This window comes from Pseudochaenichthys georgianus, chromosome 4 (assembly GCF_902827115.2).
Source record: "Pseudochaenichthys georgianus chromosome 4, fPseGeo1.2, whole genome shotgun sequence".
NCBI classification, from domain to species: domain Eukaryota; kingdom Metazoa; phylum Chordata; class Actinopteri; order Perciformes; family Channichthyidae; genus Pseudochaenichthys; species Pseudochaenichthys georgianus.
This window is the reverse complement of record NC_047506.1, coordinates 26700280-26724277: the sequence shown is the minus strand read 5'-3', so window position 1 is coordinate 26724277 and position 23998 is coordinate 26700280. Positions and strand designations below refer to the sequence as shown.

The 23998-nt window shown below is 44.6% G+C and overlaps 1 protein-coding gene across 2 annotated transcripts; it reads right to left on the bottom strand.

Annotated features, from left to right (window-relative positions):
- Positions 1-2076: 2076 nt before the first annotated feature.
- Positions 2077-22810, bottom strand: LOC117445992 (methylcrotonoyl-CoA carboxylase beta chain, mitochondrial). Of its 2 annotated transcripts, XM_034081977.1 has the most exons (13): positions 22700-22810; positions 16888-16989; positions 16128-16292; positions 15830-16026; positions 15485-15663; positions 15009-15089; positions 10921-11099; positions 10620-10839; positions 10214-10305; positions 3993-4149; positions 3073-3195; positions 2662-2958; positions 2077-2587 (listed from the first exon to the last, which is right to left on the bottom strand). In XM_034081977.1, exons 1-13 carry the CDS (start codon positions 22717-22719, stop codon positions 2501-2503), a joined length of 1899 nt encoding a protein of 632 aa, XP_033937868.1. In that variant the 5' UTR covers positions 22720-22810; the 3' UTR covers positions 2077-2500. The 2 variants fall into 2 exon arrangements, with proteins under 2 accessions (XP_033937868.1, XP_033937869.1); XM_034081978.1 differs by lacking the exon at positions 16888-16989.
- Positions 22811-23998: the final 1188 nt, after the last annotated feature.

The window sequence follows — 23998 nt, the reverse complement described above, 5'->3', positions numbered from 1 at the left end:
CAAAATGTGTGAATACATTGGCATTCATATTGACTTCCACATAGTTTGCTGTGATCCAAGAAGCCATTGAGCTGCCATCAGCAATAATCAACCCTTTTGTGTTCACTGGCTCACTCACACACACACACACACACACACACACACACACACACACACACACACACACACACACACACACACACACACACACACACACACACACACACACACACACACACACACACACACACACACACACACACACACACACACACACACACACACACACACACACACACACACACAATTTACATAAGCCTACTTTAAATGGCCTTTTGTGGGGATCATGCTGTTCAGTTAAAGGCAGAATGATAGTATGGTGGGGGTCAAACAGAAAGACAGTGGAGGTTAGAGACTGGGGAGGATGGGCTTGATTAAGCCACTGCTTTAGTTATGCTAATGTTTGTAAACAGTAGGCTACTAAAAGATAGACCCAGATGTCTGTTTGGAAGATTACATCTGAACACTTTTTAAGGGATTAAATCACTCTCCTTTGATTACAAATCTGCCCTTTTCACACAAAAAGGTAAATTCCGTTGTTACATTTTCTGTAACTACTTCATCTTCTCTAATCAGTCCTATTGAACACATGAATATGCACATAATAGTAATTTCAAAAGTTAAGTTGTTGGACACTTACACTCAGAAATTGAGGCTTTGAGTTTTCCAAAACACTGGTCCAACGCACAAGTTGCATGTTGGACCAGGATATCAAAATGTCCCAACATGATGCTCCTGCTGATGCGTCCTAACGTCAGATGTATTGCGCAGACAGTGCAGAGAAAAAGTCTCTTCAGCAAATAAATGTGAAAACATGCTTCTAATTTTAAACTCTGCAGATTCCTCGGTCTGCACGAAGCTCAAACATCCAAAGCATTTACATTTTTAAGAGATGAGGACTTCTGGAAGCTGACAGCCACACCTTTTGAGAGTAGGATTCAAATGAGCAGTGGTGGAAGTTAACTACTCATCAATATACAAGGAAAAGCAGATGTGCCCCCCACCCCCATTAAGAATACTTATAAATGTGTTACTTAAACTGTATGTGAATTACTCACTTGCGCCCTCTACAAACTCTACAGGTAAAAGAACATCTGAAAAGCTTCTTTCTCTTATTTAGGTAAATGTTTCCATTTACAGAAGGTTTAATTCAACTTATGCAATAAAGCACATTATTTGTGATGCTTAAATATAAAAAAAGGGGTTCCACATTTTGACCAAGAATGTAAAGTTTTGTATTGAACTTTTCATCATGGCTGCCCCCAGCTGGTATTGAATGGTAGTGGTCGATCATCCTTTTTCTCCACTGAAAGGTCACCATAGAGTGCATTTCGTCTAGCATACTTCACTGACTATTATATGATCTTGTCAAGAGTTTAAGATTTTTTTTTGCTTGCAAACGTTAATGTTATTTCAATTTCCTTTGAATTAATTTCACATTTGGATGCAAGCAGTGGTACTCACTTCAACATAACAATACCTTTGTTACAGCAAACTCAACCCAAATGTAACGGGAAATGTTTTAACTTATAAGTAAACTGGGACATTCAATTTTGGAATATCCCCCTTATTAAAAAAATGAAAAAAAACACACTCGTTTTTCAATTGATTTTTTTTTACATTTTTGTTCATTTTAGAATACAAATGAAATAAAATTACATTACTATTATTAATTTACATTCTTAATTACAGAGCATGATATCTTACAATGTATTCATTTTGGACAGAAATTACTGTTGAATAAATTGTTACTAGAAAAAAATATCAGTGCAGTATGTGGGGCTTTTGAATAACAAATTAATAAAAAGTGGCACATGATAATCTGTGGAAAAAAACACAACTCGGTTGAGGCTCAAACACAGTACTTGTGCTAACAAAAGAAATGTAACAGTCATATATTAATCACAATACTTCACACTTCTTGTAGCATTGATTGAATTTCAATAGCGTTTCTTTATGTACTCAAGACATGATGAGGCACTTAACCGGGACTTTTTTCAGTGTTTAAATTCAATAAACCAACATAACTTTGAGAAATATTATACCAAAAATGAAACTTTAATTCATCACCTGTGTTTACAGCAGACAGAAAAATGTATTAGGTTCAAACCTAAAAACAAATTCAATATTTGAGGACTCTTGAACCTTTTGGAAAGTTGGTGAGTGACATTACCAAGTATCTGACAAGATGTTGCAGTAATGTATGAACACATTTGTGTGTTTAAAAGGTATGTAGATTATTTTAAATGCTGCGATTTCCCCATTTTTCTCTTTTAGGATGATGATCACCCTCAATGACCAGTCATACTGAATAAAGGCCAGGGCTGGCTTTGATTCTTTTGGCACATTTTGGTAAATGTCACTAATGGGCTATAGCAACCAGATTAAATTAAAAACAGCAGCTCAGTGGACGGATGCTTGTAGAGTCCAGAGGTAGTGAGGAGAAGGAAGATGGCAGCCTTTATATACGCAGAAGTGCTGACCGGACTCTCTCTGTGGTGAGTTGATACTGCTGCTGTTTGATGATGTCAAGGCAGTCTCTGAGAACCTTCAGACATGTACACATTAGTATTAAAAGATTTCAAAATGGAGGCGGTAAATTGTATTGGTAATGCTTTATACCTTTCTGGTGTCCTGAGGCAGAATGACTCCATCGTCCCAGAGTCTGCCGGAAGAGAAGAATGCTGAGCTCTCCTCATCCAGTCTCTTATTTAGCCTGTCCTCCTGCTGCTTCTTCTTCTTCTTCTTCTTCTCCTTCTTCTCCTCCTCCTCCTCCTCCTCCTCCTCCTCCTCCTCCTCCTCCTCCTCTTCTGCCTCACTGTCAGGGCAAGGAAGAGAGGCAGCGTGACCCGGAGCCGTCATCGACACTCTGGCATTGGGCCACAGGAACAGGAAATTAGGGTCAAAAGCCCGCCCACACTAGAAGAAAAAACCGGAAACAGGATTCAGATTATTGTGGAGTTATTCTAGATTCTACATGAGCGTAAAGTATGATGATGAAGAAAAGTACGGAAAAGATTATGAGAATCTCACCATGGCGTAGCTGTCTGCACCATGGCAACCACCAATTACCACAGTGATTTTTGGGACGGAGGCACACGCTACTGCTGACATCATCGAACCCTGAGCTTTCAGGCGGTTGGTGTTCATCTCTGCCTGGAAGAGAAAGAAAAAAAACACAGAAAAAAAAAAACAGATGTGAAATTTCAAAATGTTTCATGATTTCCACAATTGTATTATTTCCCCAAAGTCCCAAAATATCAAAGCAAGGCAAGTTTATTCATATAGCACAACACAAGGCAATTCAAAGTGCTTTACAAAAATGAAAGACATTAAAGATCCCCTATTATACTGATTTTCATCAATATATTATAGGTCTGTTTGGCTCGATATACCAAACAGATTATGCATTGTAGCATCCCATAATCCAGAAAATAAGGAGCCACTCCCCTCGCCTGTCTGCAAGATATTGGTTAAAAATAATGGAGAGATGCAGGTGATAAGGTGTGTGTGTGTGTGTGGGGGGGGGGGGGGGGTTACCTTGGTTGGTTGGACAAGTTTTTTATATGGATCAGGACAAAAAGAGAGGGAATCTTTTTTCCAGAAACTTTCAGAATCTCTTTACACAGAGAGGACACATATTTACGTATAAAAGTGCATTTTTCATAATAGGTCCCCTTTAAGAGCATAAAACACATTATAAACATTAAAAAGCAAAGATAATAAAACATGAATAACACAGGTACATGAATAAAAGTTACAGTGCAGTATAAGATGTGAATAGTACAACATTGATTTAAACAATAATAATAATAATAATAATAATAATAATTTTAATCAGATATAAATCCCAAAAAGACAAAATATTAGTTTTTATCAATTCTACTTTTGAGTTTTATGTTTTATGTATGTTGTATTTCAGCAGGCCTGTGTGTGTCACTGGGGGTGTGTACCTGAGTGGTGGTGAGTGTAGGCGCTGCGGTGGGCACTGTGTTCTGGAGGAAGAGGAGTGGGATGTCTCTTTGGTCACACAACTGAACAAATTGACTTCCTTTCAGTGCCGCTTGGTATGACAGCTCTCCATTGTTGGCTACTATTCCCACTAAGTTGCTAACACAGAACACATACACAGATGTAAAAAGGTGCTCACATATACTCAAGAACAAGTAATACAACAACTAGAGCATGAAACTATCCTGCTGATGAGTCAGTCACACTGCTCTCCAACAACAGTAAGCGCTATGTGACAGTTGGTCATTGGTGGAGGGACAGAGATTTAAATTTGCTTTGGTCTTTTTTTCTTTTGACGTCTGCTGATCTGATTAAGATGTTACTGAGGGCAGCAGCTAATCCTGTGAGGGTGAGGGGTCACTGTGTTTCTGAAGGTAAGCCTTCAATTATGCAAATGTCTAAGGAAGCAATGACAGAATTAATAAGAGTTTCATTAAACCACCAGCGACTATCTAAGTGCCCTACGAAGGACTCTTTTTGTTTTAGAAAATATTATAGATCTGGGGTTACCTACTGTAACCCAGCTTCTATGAGTAATGGCGCAGCCCTCTAAGGCTATCGCTATTGGGTTATCCCTCTGCGCCCCCGCACAGCACTGAAACACTTGTAGTCCACGCCCACCCGCCAGGTGGGCCCCACCCTCGCGCCTCCTTCCGGTATAAATAAGGGGGTCCGGCAATCTGCTCCCATACAATATAACTTTTCTTCAGCTATTCGTAGAGCCAGTGGGGCCCAGCGCTTAGAGGGCTGCGCCATTACTCATAGAAGCTGGGTTACAGTAGGTAACCTCAGTTCTATTTCGTATATGGCTTCGCCCTCTAAGGCTATCGCTATTGGGTTAAGGGCGAAGCATGATGTAGTCTGCGCCCCACTGGGTCCGCCCGGCACTAGAAGCACAGACACACCTACTCAATAACACCCCCCTGCCTGTTGTGCCATGCGTAATGGCGCATCACCGTCCCTGGAACATAGCAAAACATGCCTGTCTTCCCGACGGGGTGAAGGCTGGGAACAATACATACTGGCCGCTGTGAGAAAGTAGAGACGAAGGTCCCATCTTGCCCAGCGATCATAGAGGGAGAACAGCTGCTTTCTGCGTGTCAGACAGGTAGGAGAGCGCTCAGCTGGATCCCTGACGTCACTCACTCTGACCAGACACTCCGTACAAAGTGTGTCAGAGGAAAGGGAACATCCTTCTCATACGAGGGAAAAAGGGCCGCTCTCTGTGTGCCGAGAGGCAGGAGAGAGGCGCACCGCTGGATCCCTGACGTCACTCACTCCGACAGGACACCCAGTACAGGGTGTGTCAGAGAGGAAAGGGAGACATCCCTCAAATAACATTGAATACATGAACAGGGGGAAGACCAAGATGCAGCAGTGCAAATATCTTCCACTGACATTCCTCCGTGCAACGCCGTGGAGGAGGAAATTCCTCTGGTGGAGTGCGCATTGATGTTCTCCGGGGGATCCACCCCAGAGGAGACATATGCCTGCGACACAGCCTCACACAGCCAGTGTGACAGCCGTTGTGCAGACCGAGGTTGCCCGATCGAGTCCTCTCTATAGTGCACAAACAGGCACTGAGAACGGCGCCAGGCCGCCGTGCGCGCCACATAGCAAGACAGCGCGCGCACAGGACAGAGAAGATGAGATGTGGCTTCTTCCTCCGATTTATAAGAAGGCGGAAAAAACCCGTCCAGGATGATCACTCCTGACCTAAAAAAGCTTGTGATGACCTTTGGCATAAAGGCTGGGTTAGGACGTAACACAGCCGAACTGCCATCCCCTTGGATCCGGAGGCATGACGGGGCTACAGAGAGAGCCGATAAATCATTCACCCTTTTCGCCGATGTTAGAGCCAAAAGCAGTACTACTTTGGCTGATAACATGTTGAGGGGAACCTGCTCTAAAGGTTAAAATGGGGCTTTGCATAGTGCTCGTAACACCAAAGCCAAATCCCACTGAGGCGCCAGTGCGCGTGACACCGGTCTGAGTCCTCGTACCCCTTGCAGAAACCGTTTCGTCAGTGGGCGACTGAACAACGTCCCTGCTCCGAAACCCACGTGACAAGATGATATGGCAGCCGCATATACCTTGATTGTGCTGAACGCCAAATTCCTGTCCAACAACAGCTGGAGGAATGACAGCACGTGAGGCAGGGGCCACGTGATGGGGTCCAGGCTTCTTTCTACACACCAACGCTGGAACGCTGCCCTCTTGGCTGTGTAGGACGCTCTGGTAGACGCGGCCCTGGCTCCCTGAATGGTGCGTACAACATCTTGAGAGAGACCCCACCTCTCTAAGTGTTCCCGCTCAGGGGCCATGCCCATAAGGGCTGGCCTATCACTGGGTGACTGCAGATCGCTCCCTCCACCTGTGAGAGAGCGTCCCCCCGGCCGCCACGGAATCTCCCATGGCCTGCCTGACAGCGTACGCTGTAGGCATGGAAACCAGGAAGCTCCCGTGCGTTCCGGGGCAATTAGGATCACTGACAGCCGCTCCTCCTGTACTCGGTCCAGGAACCGAGGAATCAGCGGGACTGGTGGGAAGGCGTACAGCAGTCCCCTGGGCCATGGCCGATGTGCGAACGCGTCCGCCCCCAGAGGGGGGTGGTCCCGCGCTGACAGGGAAAACCAGCGCACGCATTGCACGTTCCCGCGTGCGGCACACAGATCCACCTCCGCCCTCACGAACCGGCTCCAAACCTGGGCGATCAGCTCGGGATGGAGGCTCCAGTCTGGACATGAGGTCTGCCCCTTTGTTCAGCTCTCCGGGCACATACAGTGCTCTGATGGAGAGCATGTGTGCGCGCGCCCAGATCAACAGCCGTCTGGCTGTGTTCAGGAGCTGCGCTGAGCGTACACCTCCCTGGCGATTGATGTAGGCTGCCGCGGCTCTGTTGTCTGTGCGAATCAACACATGCTGATTCCGCAGCAACGGGGCAAAATGTTGAATTACTCTCCGTACGGAGATCAATTCTAGCACATTTATGTGGAAGGACATGTGAGCCGGCCACTGTCCTCCCACTGCCTGCGACATGCACGTTCCTCCCCACCCTGAGAGAGATGCGTCTGTGAACACCGAGATGTGTGACGTAACTCTGCCCGGGGGAACCCCCTCTGACAGGACGTGGGGACTTCTCCAGTAGGTTAAGTCTGAACCCACGGACAGAGGGATGACCACCATGCACCTCTTCTGTCGTACGGGGTCGATGCGTAGGCTGATGAACCACCTCTGCAGTCTCCTCATGTGCAGGAGACCCAGGGGATCTGCTGCCATCATGCCGAGCAGCCGCATCACGGAGAGTGACGTCACCACGCTGCGGGGTGTGACGTCAGCATGTGAAAAGGCCTCTTCATTATTGCCTTGTTGAAAGCTGACAGGTCGAGGATGGGTCTCATTCCCCCCGTCTTTTTCGGGATAAGAAAATAGCGGGAGTAATACCCCTGATTTTCTTCCTCTTGGGGAACCCTGGAAATAGCCTCTTTCAACAGGAGTTCCCGTTGCTCTGCTTGGAGCGCAAGACACTGTTCTCGGGATGACAAGCGTGTCACCTGTATCCCATTGTACTGTGAGGGGGGGGGGGGGGGGGGGAGGCGAACTGCAGGGTGTACCCTCTGCTGATCAGCCTGCTCATCCATCTGTCCATTAGACACACGCGCTGCCACTCCGAGAAACACTCTGAGAGCAGGCGCACATGCTCGAGATGTGTTGTGGTCGTCATGACGACGAGCCACGCCAAAGCCCTCGCTGCCGCTGCCCCTGAGGCAACTCAAGGTGGGCCTAGAGCGAAAGGGCTGTGAGGAAACCTCCACACGCTGCATTTCACTCCGCCTCTCATCATGAGGCGCGTACACGCTCAGAGGATGGATGGGTGTGTGTGCAGTGATATCCACATGAGGCGTTACCACAGCGCTCATGGGCTTATTGTGACTGTGTGTAGGTGGCGTATCTCGGACAGAGGAATGCCGCGAGGTCTGTGGTTTAATAACCGAAAAGTCATAACCATCAGGCCTCTGCAGCGAATCCTGCTGCCTACTAATCAACAGATTGGAGGCAGCTGGTGTAGTTACTGTGCTCCGCAGCTTATTAATCGATAGATTAAATAGCGCAGGCTTTTGTAATGAACCCTGCTGGCTATTAACCGATAGGTCATAGGCAGCTGGTTCACCCAGGGTGGGGGATATGTGAAATACATTTGTAACTGATGACTCAGACAGCATGTTGGGAAATAATCTTCTTTTATTTCCTTCACACACCCCCCCAAACCGTCAAGGCCGGCTTTGTTTTTTCGGCGGCTCTCGTGGAGCAGACGTCGAACGGGAGTACCTCACTCCCTTCTTACCCCCCTTCTCTGGTGGGGGGCCGGAGGCGCGGGACGGTGCCCCGGAGGCGCGGGACAGTGCCCCGGAGGCGCGGGACGGTGCCCCAGCCGTCGCTGACGGACGAGTCTGATGCCTCGGCTGTTGCTGCTGCGAGTGTCTGTCCGTCTGCCGCTGTGGCCGGGTTGGCTGCTGCTGCTGCCGCTGGAGCCGTTGCTGCTTCACCGCTGGCTAGAGCTAGCCGACGTGCTGGCGGATATCCTCCGCTTGCTCCGATGCCGCCTTCATGGACTCAACCATGGCCAGGAACTGGGGTCCGAACAGCCCGTCCGAGCTGATCGGAGCGTCCAGCAAAATCTTCCTGGCTGGCTCTGTAACCGCTGCTTGTTGCAACCAGAGGTGGCGCTGGATCTGAGTCATCCAGGCTGTGATCCTTGCCTGGGAGACTTCCACGGCTGCGCACAGCGTGAGTGCCGTGCTGGCCGCCTTAGCGATCTCTTCCGCCTCCTCTGGAGTTACGGTGGTGGACCGTTCGACCAACGTCACCACCGAGTTGGTCAGCAACGCGATGTTATTCGCTGCCGCAGACGCCTGGAACGCACACTGGTGCGCCCGATCAGCCTGGCGGGCGACATACTGGTCTTTGGGGGTGGCCAACATAGGGCGCCGTCCGGCGACCAAGTTGGCCTGCCTAACCCCGAAGAACGACGTTAAGCTCGGTTCCAGAGCGGGGGTGGTTGGAGCGGTGGTGCGTCTGTGAACCCTTCCACCTTAGTGAAGGGAACAAAGGTGGCCACCGGAGCCCTTAAGGTCCTCGGGTTCGCCGCTGCCCCTTCCTGGTATCGCCTAATGGCGGGGAAGCGCGGCCAGATCGGGTCACTCCTGCCCGTCTGAACCCGGGAAAACACTCCGGCCATGTCGTCCAGAGCCACCCTCTCCCGTCCTCGGGGAACGGGGAGGCCTCTGCATGCTGCTGCTTTGCCGATTATTTCCGGCAGCTCCAGCATAATGCCACCCAACGCCGGTAGCGCCGTGGCCACGGAGAAGGGGACCACGTGCTCGGCCGCCACCTCTTACTCTAACTCTGACCCCGTCTCCCCCGTCCGGGGAAGAGGGGGAGGGGAGAGCCGCATGGCGAGCCATGGAGGGAGACGTGGTAGGAGTCGTCCGACTCCTGCCCCCCACTCGCCTCCAGAAACAGGCTGTTGTCCCTGTTCTGGATGGGCCAGTCGTCCTCCTCACCCGCAACAGCTAGAGCGTCCGCCCTTTGCTTCCTGTCGGATGACGGGAGACGAACACAATGCGAACATGCGATCTGCTGGCTGAGAGCCGCGTCCGCGTGCTCTGGCCCCAGGCAAGATGCGCATATCGGGTGCAGATCGTAGCTCATGATGTATCCTGTATTGCATGAAGGACACATGCGGATACGATCATTGCTGCTCATGATTTCTTCTCGTGCTTCAGTACTGCTGGTTGCTGAAGAAAAGAGGGAGCAGATTGCCGGGGCTCCTTCCTATTTATACCGGAAGGAAGCCCGAGGGTGGGGCCCACCTGGCGGGTGGGCTTGGACTACAAGTGTTTCAGTGCTGCGCGGGGGCGCAGAGGGATAACCTAATAGCGATAGCCTTAGAGGGCGAAGCCATATACGAAATAGAACTGAGACAAAGACAAACAGGGATTGAGAGGGGGGTTGGCAGGTTAACAAGCACCGTGCATTTTGGTCAACAAATCTATTATTCTAACATACTTAGAGACCGTTTGTTGGCTGACATTTTTCCTGTTATTGCCCTTGCTATCTTAACCTACATCTTAATCCCTGTGTGTGTGATTGTATCTTTTACCCATGAATCTTTGCAAAGCCAGTGATGAGCGTGGTTCCATAGCGAGTTTTAAACTCCTGGAAGCGGCTACCGTCTGTCAGCCGACTGACCACCTGGACAGACACACAGAAACAACAAACAGCTTTCATACATACTGCATCACTGAGAAAGCAAAATGAGCGCCATTATAGGAAAAGGACTTTTCCAAAAATCACAACGAAGTGTGAACTGACCATTTACAAGAAAGTGACATTTATAGTGTTCACTGTCAGCTTCAGTTACTGCTTGTGTGTATGTGTGTGTGTGTATGTGTGTATGTGTGTATGTGTGTATGTGTGTATGTGTGTAGTGTGTGTGTGTGTGTGTGTGTGTGTGTGTGTGTGTGTGTGTGTGTGTGTGTGTGTGTGTGTGTGTGTGTATACTGTACCATTTTAACATCCAGACTGTAGTTATAACTCTTAGGAGCGAGCCCCAGAAGCTCCTCTGAACTATACAGCGGCTCTTCCTCAGCTTTCTTCTTCCTCGTCCTCTCCTCATCCTCCTCCTCTTCCTCGGGCAGTAGGAAGTTGAGGGTGGACACAATGTTTCTGGTACACTCATACGCCTCCTTTTCATCCCAGGAAAAATGGTCCACACAGCCACTCACCCTGAAGAGAAATCAACAGGCATGATAATGTGAATTTATTCTTATTTCTTTAATTATAATAACAATGTGTTTAGTGACGTACTCTGCGTGAAGCGTGGCTCCTCCCAGGTCTTCTGGTGTGACTTCCTCTCCCGTGGCGGCCTTAACGAGCGGTGGCCCGCCCAGAAATATGGTTCCTATCCGGTGCACCATCACGGTCTCTTCTGCCATGGTGGGGATGTAAGCTCCACCTGCCGTGCATGACCCGCACACCACCGACACCTTTTGGATTGTTAGTGGTTTTCATTTGCAAATATGTTTTTCAGAGAGTGCACATTTTAAAACTGAAGTAGCTGAGATTTTATCCAATTCTTATGTGGATTTTTGTCTTTTCTCTCAGGACTTTCAAGACGGACACAACATTTCGACCACATTCCTGCAGTGCGTAAAGTCTTATCTATGTCCGGTTAAAAAAACTATATTGAGAACAAATGAAATATTATTTCACAATGTTATTGTTGGGCATAGACCTTGGCCCTTTCTCATTTCTCTAATTCCCCTCCTCGACTCCTATCCTCGTGTTTTAGTCCCGCGCACAGGAGATGCGAGCGGATGAGCCGAGGAGGGGAGCCGAGGAGAGAGGAGGGGAAGCAGCAGGCGGTTAGAGAAATGAGAACTCCTCTCCTCTGAGCGGTCATTTTAAAGAGACGTCTGATGGACAGATGTGTTCATGACGACTTATAGATTTACTTTTAATTAATTCACAGTGCGGTATAATGAGACAATAACAGGCTAGAGATGCGGACATATACAGGTATATATATCTTTATATAAATGTATACAATTTCAGAATCAAACAAGTACGAGAGCACTCTAATAATAACGTAACACTATCAGAGACTGGATATATCCCCCCTCCCCCCCTCTGGTCGCTACAATGAGGAAAGTAATGTAGGCCTGTTATACTGAGTGATATATATTATACACACTGCTCTGCTTTCTGCACGGATCTCACAGCTGTTCTCACTGGAAACATTGCGTCGCGATGAAAGCAGTTAATAAAATAATATCCAGGGGATGCATGCAGAGCTGTCATTGGCTGAGATAAGTCCGGCTGTGCGCCACGACTCTTTGAAACATCACTGTTGCCGGAAATGCATCCGCGGAGGAGCCGTGGAGGACCCATCAGTGTATCCTCGGGTATAGCCAGAGAGCCTCCTCGACGCTCGATCCTCGAAGTGCATTTGGAGAAATTAGATGTCCTTCAACATGGCGCGCTGAAACTCATTTCCGGGTCATTACCGGAGGACCGAGGAGTCGAGGAGGGGAAATTAGAGAAATAAGAAAGGGCCCCAGTGCCCTGTACTTGAAAGAGTGGTTGCTGACCAACTTCAACAACACCTGCACAACAACAACCTTCATGAACCCTTCCAATCGGGTTTCCGCTCAAAGCACAGCACCGAAACAGCGCTGGTAAAAATCACCAACGACCTCCTCCGTGCAGCTGACTCTGGACTGCTCACCATCCTAATCTTCCTTGACCTCACAGCTGCCTTTGACACCATCTCGCACCCACTGCTTATCAAACGTCTGGCAGACATTGGGATCACTGGTACTGCACTCTCATGGTTTTCATCCTACCTCACAGACAGAAAACAATATGTCCGTCTCAGCACCCACCGGTCAAGCTGCTCCACTGTCTCACATGGTGTTCCTAAGGGGTCAGTATTGGGTCCAGTCCTGTTCATTATCTACCTACTCTCTCTTGGCACTATCCTCCGTCATCATAATGTCCATTTCCACTGTTACGCCGATGATACCCAGGTCTACATTTCCAGCAAACCCAACACTGCCCTCCCCCCAACCTCTCTCACCAACTGCCTCCAGGACATCAGGAGCTGGATGAGCAGGAACTTCCTAAAACTCAACGGCAGCAAAACCGAAGCCCTGCTGGTTGGCACCAAAACCACCCTTTCCAAAACCTCATCCTCCCCTGCCTCAAACCTCATAATTGATGGCTACTCCATCCCCTTCTCTGGCCAAGTTAAGAGCCTTGGTCTCATCCTGGACAGCTCCCTCTCATTTTCACCTCACTTAAATAACATCACCCGGACTGCCTTCTTCCACATACGCAACATCTCCAGACTCCGCCCATCTCTTTCTCAATCAAACACTGAAGTCCTGGTCAATGCATTTGTCACGTCCCGCATCGACTACTGTAACGCCATCCTCTCAGGCATACCCACCAAGCTCATCAATAAACTACAAATCATACAGAACTCTGCAGCCCGGATCATCACCGGCACCAAGGCCTCAGAACACATCACCCCCATCCTCATCCAACTCCATTGGCTCCCTGTTCAATCCTGTATCAACTTCAAAAACCTACTGCTCACTTACAAAGCCCTCCATAGCCTGCCCCTCCCCCCCTATCTGGCTGACCTTCTTCAGGAGTACACCCCCTCTCGCTCCCTCTGCTCCACCTCTGCTGGTCTGCTAACCGTCCCCACCCCATGCCTCATCACCATGGGTGCTCAGGCTTTTAGCTGCACTGCTCCCAGACTCTGGAACTCCCTCCCCCCGCACATCCGACAGTCAGACAGAATCACCATATTCAAATCCCAATTAAAAACCCACCTGTTCAAATCTGCCTACTCACTGTAGTGCTCCCCATTATATGTTTCATTTGTATCCACTTGACTGTCTCCTCCATGATTTCCTGTTTGTGTTTTTATCATGTTCTGTTGCCTATTAGCGGTTTTTGTTTTTTTCAAATTGTACGGTGTCCTTGGGTGTCATGAAAGGCGCCTAAAAATAAAATGTATTATTATTATTATTATTATCGAGTTAAGGAAATATATGATATATTATGATGTGATATGATGTGATTGATGATGTGATATGAATGATAATGGGACACATTGACGTCTGCACTCACAGTGTCGCGGACTGTAATGTTACTTTGATCCGGTAATTTATGTTGTGGCAGATAGTTAAAGGGGACCTATCATGCAAAATGCACTTTTTTATGTCTTTTATAGATAAATGTCTTCACGGTGTGTCAGGGAACTCACGCAGCATCAGAAAATAAAACCTTCTCTCTTTTCCTCCGTACCCAAATCTCTAAAAACGGGGCTACAACGGAGCTGATCCAGATTTCCGCCTAATATCGGAAATGTAGGCTGGCTTTACACCCACGGCCCTATCAGAAACAATGCCCGACTGTTTTGGACATAATATGGTCGGTGCATGTTTACATTAGCATACAAAGCCTTTGAGCTCCATACTGTTTCAGGAATAATCCCTGATAATCCATGATATGGCGTTTCATCGTAGAATCTCCCGCATGAGCTCAGCCCCCTCCTTTCTTTTTGTTAATCAATTTTTTTTTTTTAAAGGTTTATACCCCAAATCAGCAATTTTGAAACAGGAAGTGAAATAGAGGGATATGAACAGGGGTGCACATAACTTTTTTTTGCCCTGGTTCTCAATGGAGCACCTGGAGATGTTGCTTGGTGCGCATCCTTAAAATGAAATAAACCGGACCTTTTGAGGGGTACTTGACTTTATGAGCTGGGTGGGGGGACTGGGGGGGGAGGTGCGCTAGTGAGCACGCTCATGAACTGTTCGCCGGACAGGGTTACTGTGTGGAGCGCATAAAGCAGACCCTTCATGCGATAGCGAGGGGTGGAGCGAAGCTTAGCAGATGCCGTCGTGTGCGCGGACGGATTAAAACAATTAAACCTAAATGGCTCGCGAATTATACTTTGACGGCCGTTAATATACCTGGGCGGCCCGCCCAAGTAAAGTCTATGTGTGGGAAACCCTGCTATCTTACCAGTTCTTATGCAACTCGCAAATATCTCTCTCTTCTCTCTCTCTCCCTCTCTTGGTGCGCAAATGCGCCTTTTTTCAAATGATCCGGTGCTCCTTCTTTGGCGGGGGGTGCGCATGCGCAGCTGCTCCGGAGCAGGTTTGCCGTTCAGCATAAGTTACCATGGAGATCTACCCCGGTAAGAAGTGAACCAGCGTCGTAGAACCGGAAACCCAGAGTTAACCCTGAAATTACCTCACTAACTAAAAATCCTGCTTCGTAGTACAGGGCACTGGAAAGGTAAGGTCAGATGTGCCATGTGTTTAAGTTTATTACAACAACTTTTATTTTTTATTTACTACTTTATATTTCCTTACCTGTGGGATCTTCATCGCAGACATGATGGCTTCGTTATAAAACGTCCTTCCTCCCTGGTTCTTATCAGGAAAGATCTCTGACTGGCAATCACACACACACACACACACACACACACACACACACACACACACACACACACACACACACACACACACACACACACACACACACACACACACACACACACACACACACACACACACACACACACACACACACACACACACACACACACACACACACACACACACACACACACACACACACACACACACACACACACACACACACACACACACACACACACACACACACACACACACACACACACACACACACACACACACACACACACACACGTTAGAACTACAAACTGCAGTCATGTAATTCAACCATCTATCACATTTAAAAATACTGTAATGATGCTAACCTCTTATTATGGCTGGGGAGGCTCTGTCTATGTGTGTGTGTTTACCTGCAGTGGTAGAAAAGCTCCTCCAGAGTCCACAAGGTAAACACAGGGCAGGCGGTTCTGAATTGCAACTTCCTGTGCTCGTAGCTGTTTCTTTACAGTGATTGGATACGCTGTGCCACCCTTCACTGTGGCATCCATGGCAATGAACACACACCACAGGCCATTGATCCTGCCGATGCCTGGAGGGTTACACATACAAACACACAGAAGAACTCAGTGACATGTGCATCAAAATAAATTGCTCACAGTTTGAAATAAAAGAAGGTAGAAGAGGAAAATGATTTAATCAGAGCCATTTAGCAAGAGAATAGAAAGATACATTATTTAATGTAAGTGGTTTCTCACCAGTCAGGCATCCAGCTGCAGGGATGTCACCGTATGGCAGACCCAGACCAGCCAATAGTGACAGCTCCAGGAAATCCTCATCATCCAGAAGGAGGCGCAGTCGATCCCTGACCAGCAACTTCCTGTTTCTCTGAGTGTGTCTGGCGATGGCTTTTTCCCCTCCACCCTTCATTGCCTTGTCAGTTAACTCAATGTACCTTACAGAGAGAGAAAGTTCATGCATTTGTAGACATGTTAGTTAATAATGTAGAGGGGGAAATCGACCAAATGGATCAGGGCTAATGAGAGTCGAACTGACTTTTTGTGGCAGGCGTTGCTGTTTTGTAGGTTTGCTTCATACACATGTTGTTGGATGGGCTGGAGGGGCTGTTCCAGCACAGGGAAGGCACTGTGCAGAGACCTTTTCCTCTTGGCTGCAGAGCTCATACAGCGGACTGAACACTGCCAACGCTGCTCAGCCAGCCTGAAACACAAGATTCATAAACTAACTTTGTTATCACTGAAAGGAAGGGTCCACCTTTAGTCAGAAATACAGTAGGCCTAAAGTGTACTACCTTTATGGCCTGTTTACAACATGACAATAGGGTAGAAAGGTGTGCAAACACAGAAGAATATTGCACAATTATTGTGTTAACCGTACTGCAAGATACAATGACAATTCTAACCAGCATATTTACTCAGATGTGGCTATTTGACATTAATTCTGGGATTTATTAGAAACAGGCATGACTTAACGGCAGTTTATCAGATATATTTACCATAAATAACCAACTTTACAGCATCATAATGACCAAATATGGAGTTATAGTCATGTATAACACTAATGTAATAATATCCTATAAATGTATGCTAAAGTAGTCAATTTCACTTCTTTTCATTAGCTAACCTTGGAGGAGTTTAACAGAGAAAAACTATAATTTATATGATTTATTAGGAAGAACCAAGATAAACCTGCAATTATAGTTGGTATATTGATATCATAAAATATTAACAAGTTTATTCACAATAATGGTCAGAAAAATATAATGTTTTCCTATAATTCTTAGTTCATGAATTACCTGTGATATCTTTCCTCTGTGGTGTTTCTCAACATCCATGAGGGTGAGAGAGTGTGTGGAGGCACAAAGCCTGGACACACTTTTCCTCCCCTACACACACTTCTTTTAGGGACAGAGAACAAACAGGAGTAGGTACAATAGCTTAGGGCAAGTGACAGGTTAATATTTATTCTGACTATTTGTGTATTTTGCATTGTGGATTCTTAAAATAATTAATTACATTTGAGATACTTGTACTTTACTTGAGTATATATATATATATTATACTTCTTCTCTGCTACATTTAAAAAGGGAAATAATGTAATTTTACTCCACTACATTTATTAAACAGCTTTAGCCATGGATTTGTAAAAATTAAACTAGTGGAGGAACTCTTTAAGTCACAAAAGAGTCTATTTTTGTAATTTTGTAATATTTTACAAAAAGTAAATCAGAACTTTGTTTGTCTTCAACAGTAAAATGTGTATTGATGCAACAATATAACCTAGAAATGTCACATCTATAAATGTAATTCTATAAACACGTAAAGGCAATTTTTCTGCACATTGATTACCTTTACTGGTTATACTTTAAGTACATTTAGCTGATAATACTTTCGTACTTTTACTAAAGTAAGATTTTGAATGCAGGACTTGTACTTGTAATTAAGTATTTTGACAATAATGATTTGTTAGCATTACAAAATATGATGCAATATGTCATACATTCAACTATTTTATGAAATACTCCAATATGATGCAGTACAATGCTACATTGCTACTTACAGATTAATTCGACAAATGCACCATTTTACCTAAGTAACATTTTGGATAGAGGATGTTATATATTATGTTTACAGTGTTATTCCTACTATGAATGCGACTTCATAATAACTATTACCTCAGACAGTTGCTACTAAAAAATATTGAACCCAGTAGGCTGGAAAGTGGAAACAAAAGTATGAAAGTTATAATTTAGCATGTTAAATATGATGTCAATGCCGACATTGCACACGCTCATTTTTCTCACTGTCTATTCAAACCATAGACTGTATAAAGATTCAAACACATACATCGAAACATATGTACAGTGGGGCAAACAAGTATTTAGTCAGCCACCAATTGTGCAAGTTCTCCCACTTAAAAAGATGAGAGAGGCCTGTAATATACTATGAGAGACAGAATGAGAAAAAAAAATCCAGAAAATCACATTGTCTGATTTTTAAAGAGTTTATTTGCAAATTATGGTGGAAAATAAGTATTTGGTCAATAACAAAAGTTCATCTCAATACTTTGTTATATACCCTTCGTTGGCAATGACCAGAGATGGGGTCGTTACTAAAAAAAAGTAATATATTACATATTACATATTACTTCAAAAAAAAGTAATATATTACACTACTTCGTTACTATCTACATAAAGTAATTCGTTACTTTACTCGCAGGGCCGGCCCGCCCCTCCCTACAGGCAGATCACGCAGACTGCTAAAGTTTCAAATGTTCTCTTTAGTTCAGTTTCCATTGTCGCATAAGACTGATCCAGATAGCTCCTGAATGTTTTCCTATCTGACCATGGCTGTCCTCTGTCTCCTGCTATCTAACCGTGGCTGTCCTCTGTCTCCTGCTATCTGACCGTGGCTGTCCTCTGTCTCCTGTTATCTGACCGTGGCTGTCCTCTGTCTCCTGCTATCCGTATATTTTGCGCAGTCTATCTCTGCTCACGCTGTTGCGTCAGCGTGTTCTCCTGCGTGTTGGCCATGTGTTGCACTGGAGCCAGACTTCAGCCGAGCACCTACGAACTGCGCATGCGTGAGTGGCAATAACTCTCCTTACCAGCAGGCAGCGGTAGTGTGTATTCGTCATTCAAAACAAGCAACAACCGGAAAACAGAGAAGAAGAACTACGTGTGTGTGTGTGTGTGTGATATAAATAAACAACAGCTATGTGCGTTAGCTTCACCTAGCATGTGTTCTTTGCAGGTGTTTGTTGAGGTTTGATTATGACTGATTTTAGAAAGTAACGAAGTAACGCGTGTCGGGGCAATGTTAGTAACTGTAGTGTGATTACTGGATTATAAAAGTAGCGCGTTACACTACTCCGTTACCGACAAAGTAATATTATTACAGTAACGCGTTACAAAGTAACGCGTTACACCCAACTCTGGCAATGACAGAGGTCAAACGTTTTCTGTAGGTCTTCACAAGGTTTTCACACACTGTTGCTGGTAATTTGGCCCATTCCTCCATGCAGATCTCCTCTAGAGCAGTGATGTTTTGGGGCTGTCGCTGGGCAACACGGACTTTCAACTCCCTCCAAAGATTTTCTATGGGGTTGAGATCTGGAGACTGGCTAGGCCACTCCAGGACCTTGAAATGCTTCTTACGAAGCCACTCCTTCGTTGCCCGGGCGGTGTGTTTGGGATCATTGTCATGCTGAAAGACCCAGCCATGTTTCATCTTCAATGCTCTTGCTGATGGAAGGAGGTTGTCACTCAAAATCTCACGATACATGGCCCCATTCATTCTTTCCTTTACACGGATCAGTCGTCCTGGTCCCTTTGCAGAAAAACAGCCCCAAAGCCTGATGTTTCCACCCCCATGTTTCACAGTAGGTATGGTGTTCTTTGGATGCAACTCAGCATTCTTTCTCCTCCAAACACGTCTAGTTGAGTTTTTACCAAAAAGTTCTATTTTGGTTTCATCTGACCATATGACATTCTCCCAATCCTCTTCTGGATCATCTAAATGCTCTCTAGCAAACTTCAGACGGGCCTGGACATGTACTGGCTTAAGCAGGGGGACACGTCTGGCACTGCAGGATTTGAGTCCCTGGCGGCGTAGTGTGTTACTGATGGTAGCCTTTGTTACTTTGGTCCCAGCAGGTCATTGACTAGGTCCCGCCGTGTGGTTCTGGGATTTTTTCTCACTGTTCTTGTGATCATTTTGACCCCACGGGGTGAGATCTTGCGTGGATTCCCAGATCGAGGGAGATTGTCAGTGGTCCTGTATGTCTTCCATTTTCTAATAATTGCTCCCACAGTTGATTTCTTCACACCAAGCTGCTTACCTATTGCAGATTCAGTCTTCCCAGCCTGGTGCAGGTCTACAATTTTGTTTCTGGTGTCCTTTGACAGCTCTTTGGTCTTGGCCATAGTGGAGTTTGGAGTGTGACTGTTTGAGGTTGTGGACAGGTGTCTTCGATACTGATAACGAGTTCAAACAGGTGCCATTAATACAGTTAACGAGTGGAGGACAGAGGAGGCTCTTAAAGAAGAAGTTACAGGTCTGTGAGAGCTAGAAATCTTGTTTGTTTGTAAGTGACCAAATACTTATTTTACCGAAGAATTGACCAATTAATTCATTAAAAATCCTACAATGTGATTTCCTGAATTCTTTCCCCCCATTCTGTCTCTCATAGTTGAAGTGTACCTAGGATGAAAATTACAGGCCTCTCTCATCTTTCCAAGTGGGAGAACTGGCACAATTGGTGGCTGACTAAATACTTTTTTGCCCCACTGTATGTGGCGGTTCTAGAACATTTTACATGGGGGGGCAAGAGGTCATGCCAGGGTGGCATGGGAGGGCGGACAGTACGTGGTATTTTATACTGTATATAACCTATTTATTGTTAATTCATGCCCAAACACAAGTGTTCTTAATGCACAAGAGAAACAAGGTGTTCAGACAAACAATCGGGTGCCCTTTGAGTCCCCCAAGCTTACTTCAATAATTTTAAATGAAAGGAAACTACAAAATGTATTTTAAAGCAATGAATTAATGGAACAGGTTGTTTTGCATTACAATGTAAAACTAAATATATATATATTTTGTTTTAAAAAAATTGGGTGTCTTAGTATTAGACAGACATATTTGCATGTCCTCACTAAGCATTACAAATTCATTTAATATTAAACAAATCAAAATGGCCAATTATCCCAAAATGTTGTTGCTAATATAATCATATGCTTGTCAACTTTAACTGATCAAAAAAGAAATTCTGAAAAAATACTTGAATTATCTATGAAATTGCAATATTGTCCCTCAGTTTGTTTCAACCCCGTCATGCCATACCATTTACCCTCCTATTAAAATAATGGATCAGTCCATGTGTGATCTGCATTGAGGGAATTACATCACAAAAGTGTCCGTTTCTTCTCTTACCTATATTTCAGTTTTTGTATTTTCAGATTAAGATTGACGAGCTCAACATTTCAACTCTGTTATATGAATTAATAATAGTAAATAATTGTTTATTACAAAATAAACAATAGTTTTGCAAAATATTACAATTTTGTAATGTCCTTGACTTCCATGTGGTGCCATATTTTAGCTAAACAAGGTCTCATGCCTACTTTTTGTCAAAAACTTCAACCCTGTTACATTTTTTCAAGGAAATTCCTAGTAATTATTTATATGTTGTGCCTGAGGTGGGAACATGTAAGTAGTCCACTACCAGATGTTATGACCAAACATTTTGGTTTCATTTTTCAAAGATATAAAGAGCCAAAAGGCACCCGATTCAGAGAATATTCAGAATTCTGCATACTGTACGTACTTCATTATAATTAAGTACACAAATGACATCACCCATCTCTTCAGAGAGCTAAAGGTGACCTGTGCAGCAAGACATTTCAATCAATATTTGTCAATATTAAGAGCTGCTAGATTGTGCTGCTGTGATGGAATATGTAAGGAGAATAAAAATATACCATGTGGTCCAGCTGGAGTTAGCTCTGCCTCCTGATCCCTGCATCTGTCCCTCTTTCTGACACTTCATCTTTATTCCTCACATATATTTCTTCTTCTTCACTAATGTCTTCATCTCCTCCTCTTCCTCCTGCTCTGACCCTCTTGGTCTCTTCAGTGAACTCTCTTTTCCTTTTTCTGTTCGTCCTGATCACTTCTCATATGTCTTTTTGTTGTTGTTGAATCACTCCTATACTCTGGCCTGCAAGAGTCTTGTGAAAAGCACTGGTACAAATGCTTGTATAACTTTACACGTTAGCGCCATGTAGGTTGCTAATATGTAGCTATCATAAATATAACATCAGAAAGTATTTATCAAACGCACACAGGCTCTGTGTTTAGATCCAGTTTTTACGGTAAAGGATGTATCCTGGTTTCATTAATCTGGCCTCATTGCTGTGATGTGTAGTTTACGTGGATTTAACAGTTGGCTACCTCGTAGTTTAGCAAAGTGATCGATCTCCCAGCTAACGATGTCTGCGTAGTATTTTGTAACGTAACGCCCCAAACAGCGCCCATCTGTTAAACGCTATCGATTCAAACGGCAGCGTTTTATTAATATTTAGTTTCAAGCTCTCGTCCTTAGTAAAAACAAAACTAGTGGAAGGGGAAATGCTCCCAGGGGAAGCTGATCCATAGGTGCTGGGACAGCTCACTCCCTCTCTGCAGCTCTGTGAGCCGCGGTCTGTGTGAACGCCGCTCCGCAGTTTAATGCAGGGCCGTAGCTGCGTTTTTAACGGGCCTAAAATTATATTTAAAATGATTCACTTTTAACTAATGTAATGCTTGTTTCGTTGCTTGAGAAGCTTGTGGAAATAGTGTAGGGTTTTTTTAGTACAGTTTTAGGGAAACAAAAGTTAAGGGGGCAGCTGGGGGGGCAAGGCTCTACAGTGGGGGGCAGCTGCCCCCCCTTGCCCCCCCCGTAGATCCACCCCTGGTATCAGTATAGCATGCATTTAACGCAAGACAAGTAGTAAGCTAACTGCATACAAAATAAAACTATGCCAAAGGTCGTAAGGACCCCTGACTTCACTATAAGGTGAGAAATAAATGTGTTTTTTTTAAATTGGTAAATGTAAAGAGTCTTACCTTACTATGCAGCGGTACATGTCAGTCTGCCTGCTGCAATACAGCAAATTATGCTCTTTAATAGCTAAACATTCAACCAAAACAGAGCTCGACCTCTCCTCTTCCTCTGTATTGTGCTTGTTAGTAGCTGTTGCACCTGTCATACACATTACCGCCACCTACAGGAGAAAAAATCAGGTTCATATATCTATCTATCCATCCACAGCTCTGAAAAAAATTAAGAGGCCCCTGCAGCATTTTCAGTTTCTCTGGTTTTAGTTTTTATAATTATAATAATAATAATAATAATAATAATAATAATAATAATAATAATAATAATAATAATAATAATAATACACTTTATTTGTATAGGACCTTTCATGCACAAAGCAGCCCAAAGTGCTTTACAGAAAACACAACAACAATATTACAATTAATACAGAACAAGATACAACATCTACAGTGATAATATGTTAAAAAAAAGAAAGAAAAAGGAAATGTAAAATAAAAGCAAAACAGAAACAAATGCAATAAAACATGGAGAATGATTTCATTTCATTTCATTTCAAACCTTTATTTAACCAGATTGGTCCCATTGAGATCATAGATCTCTTTTTCAAGGGAGACCTGCAATATGATACTGGTGAACATTGAAAGTTAACCCAAATTAAAAGCCACTTTAAAAACATAGGTTTTTAATGAGCTTTTAAACAATTCAAGTAGGCTATGTTTTCTGTTCCAAGATCCACGGGGAGGCGGTTCCATAGTTTAGGGCCGTAAAAACAGAACGCAGCCTCCCCAGATCTCTTGAGTGATACCCTTGGAATTTCCAAAAGCAGGGCACTGGAGGATCTAAGGGTTCTTGTTGGAACATAAAAAGAAGACAAATAAAAAAGAAATATTGTATGTGTTTGAGTAAAATGAAAACTAAATATTTTATAAACTACTGACAACATTTATTTGTGTTGGAATTCAACAGACACTGGAAAGGAATGGCTTCCATGTATGTAGAGATTGAGATTTAATAAAACATTTTGAGGGGTCTCTTCACTTTTTCTCGAGCTGTATATCTCTCACTACAGCTGTAGTCACACATATAGGCCGCTAGAGGGAACTGTATAATCACTAATTCAAGCCTAGCGTTTCTTTTAAAAAGTAAACATTTATTTGCGCATTCTAAAGAAACATTTACAACATAACATCATCATAACACACAAACTGCTACACAACACAGTACAAATATTGTAGGGAAAGCCAATTTATATAGTAATAAGCTACAGCTAATAGAGTCACTTAGTCAACTCACTTCATTAGTTATAT

What these genes read in the sequence shown, in the direction of transcription:
- LOC117445992 (XM_034081977.1), bottom strand. Translation starts at nt 22,719, where the DNA reads ATGTACCGCTGCATAGTAAG. An exon ending in ACAGTCTGGATGTTAAAATG is followed by an intron (nt 10,306 to 10,619) that starts GTACAGTATACA and finishes GTGTCTGTCCAG; the next exon opens with GTGGTCAGTCGGCTGACAGA. An exon ending in TGCCTCAGGACACCAGAAAG is followed by an intron (nt 2,588 to 2,661) that starts GTATAAAGCATT and finishes ACATGTCTGAAG; the next exon opens with GTTCTCAGAGACTGCCTTGA.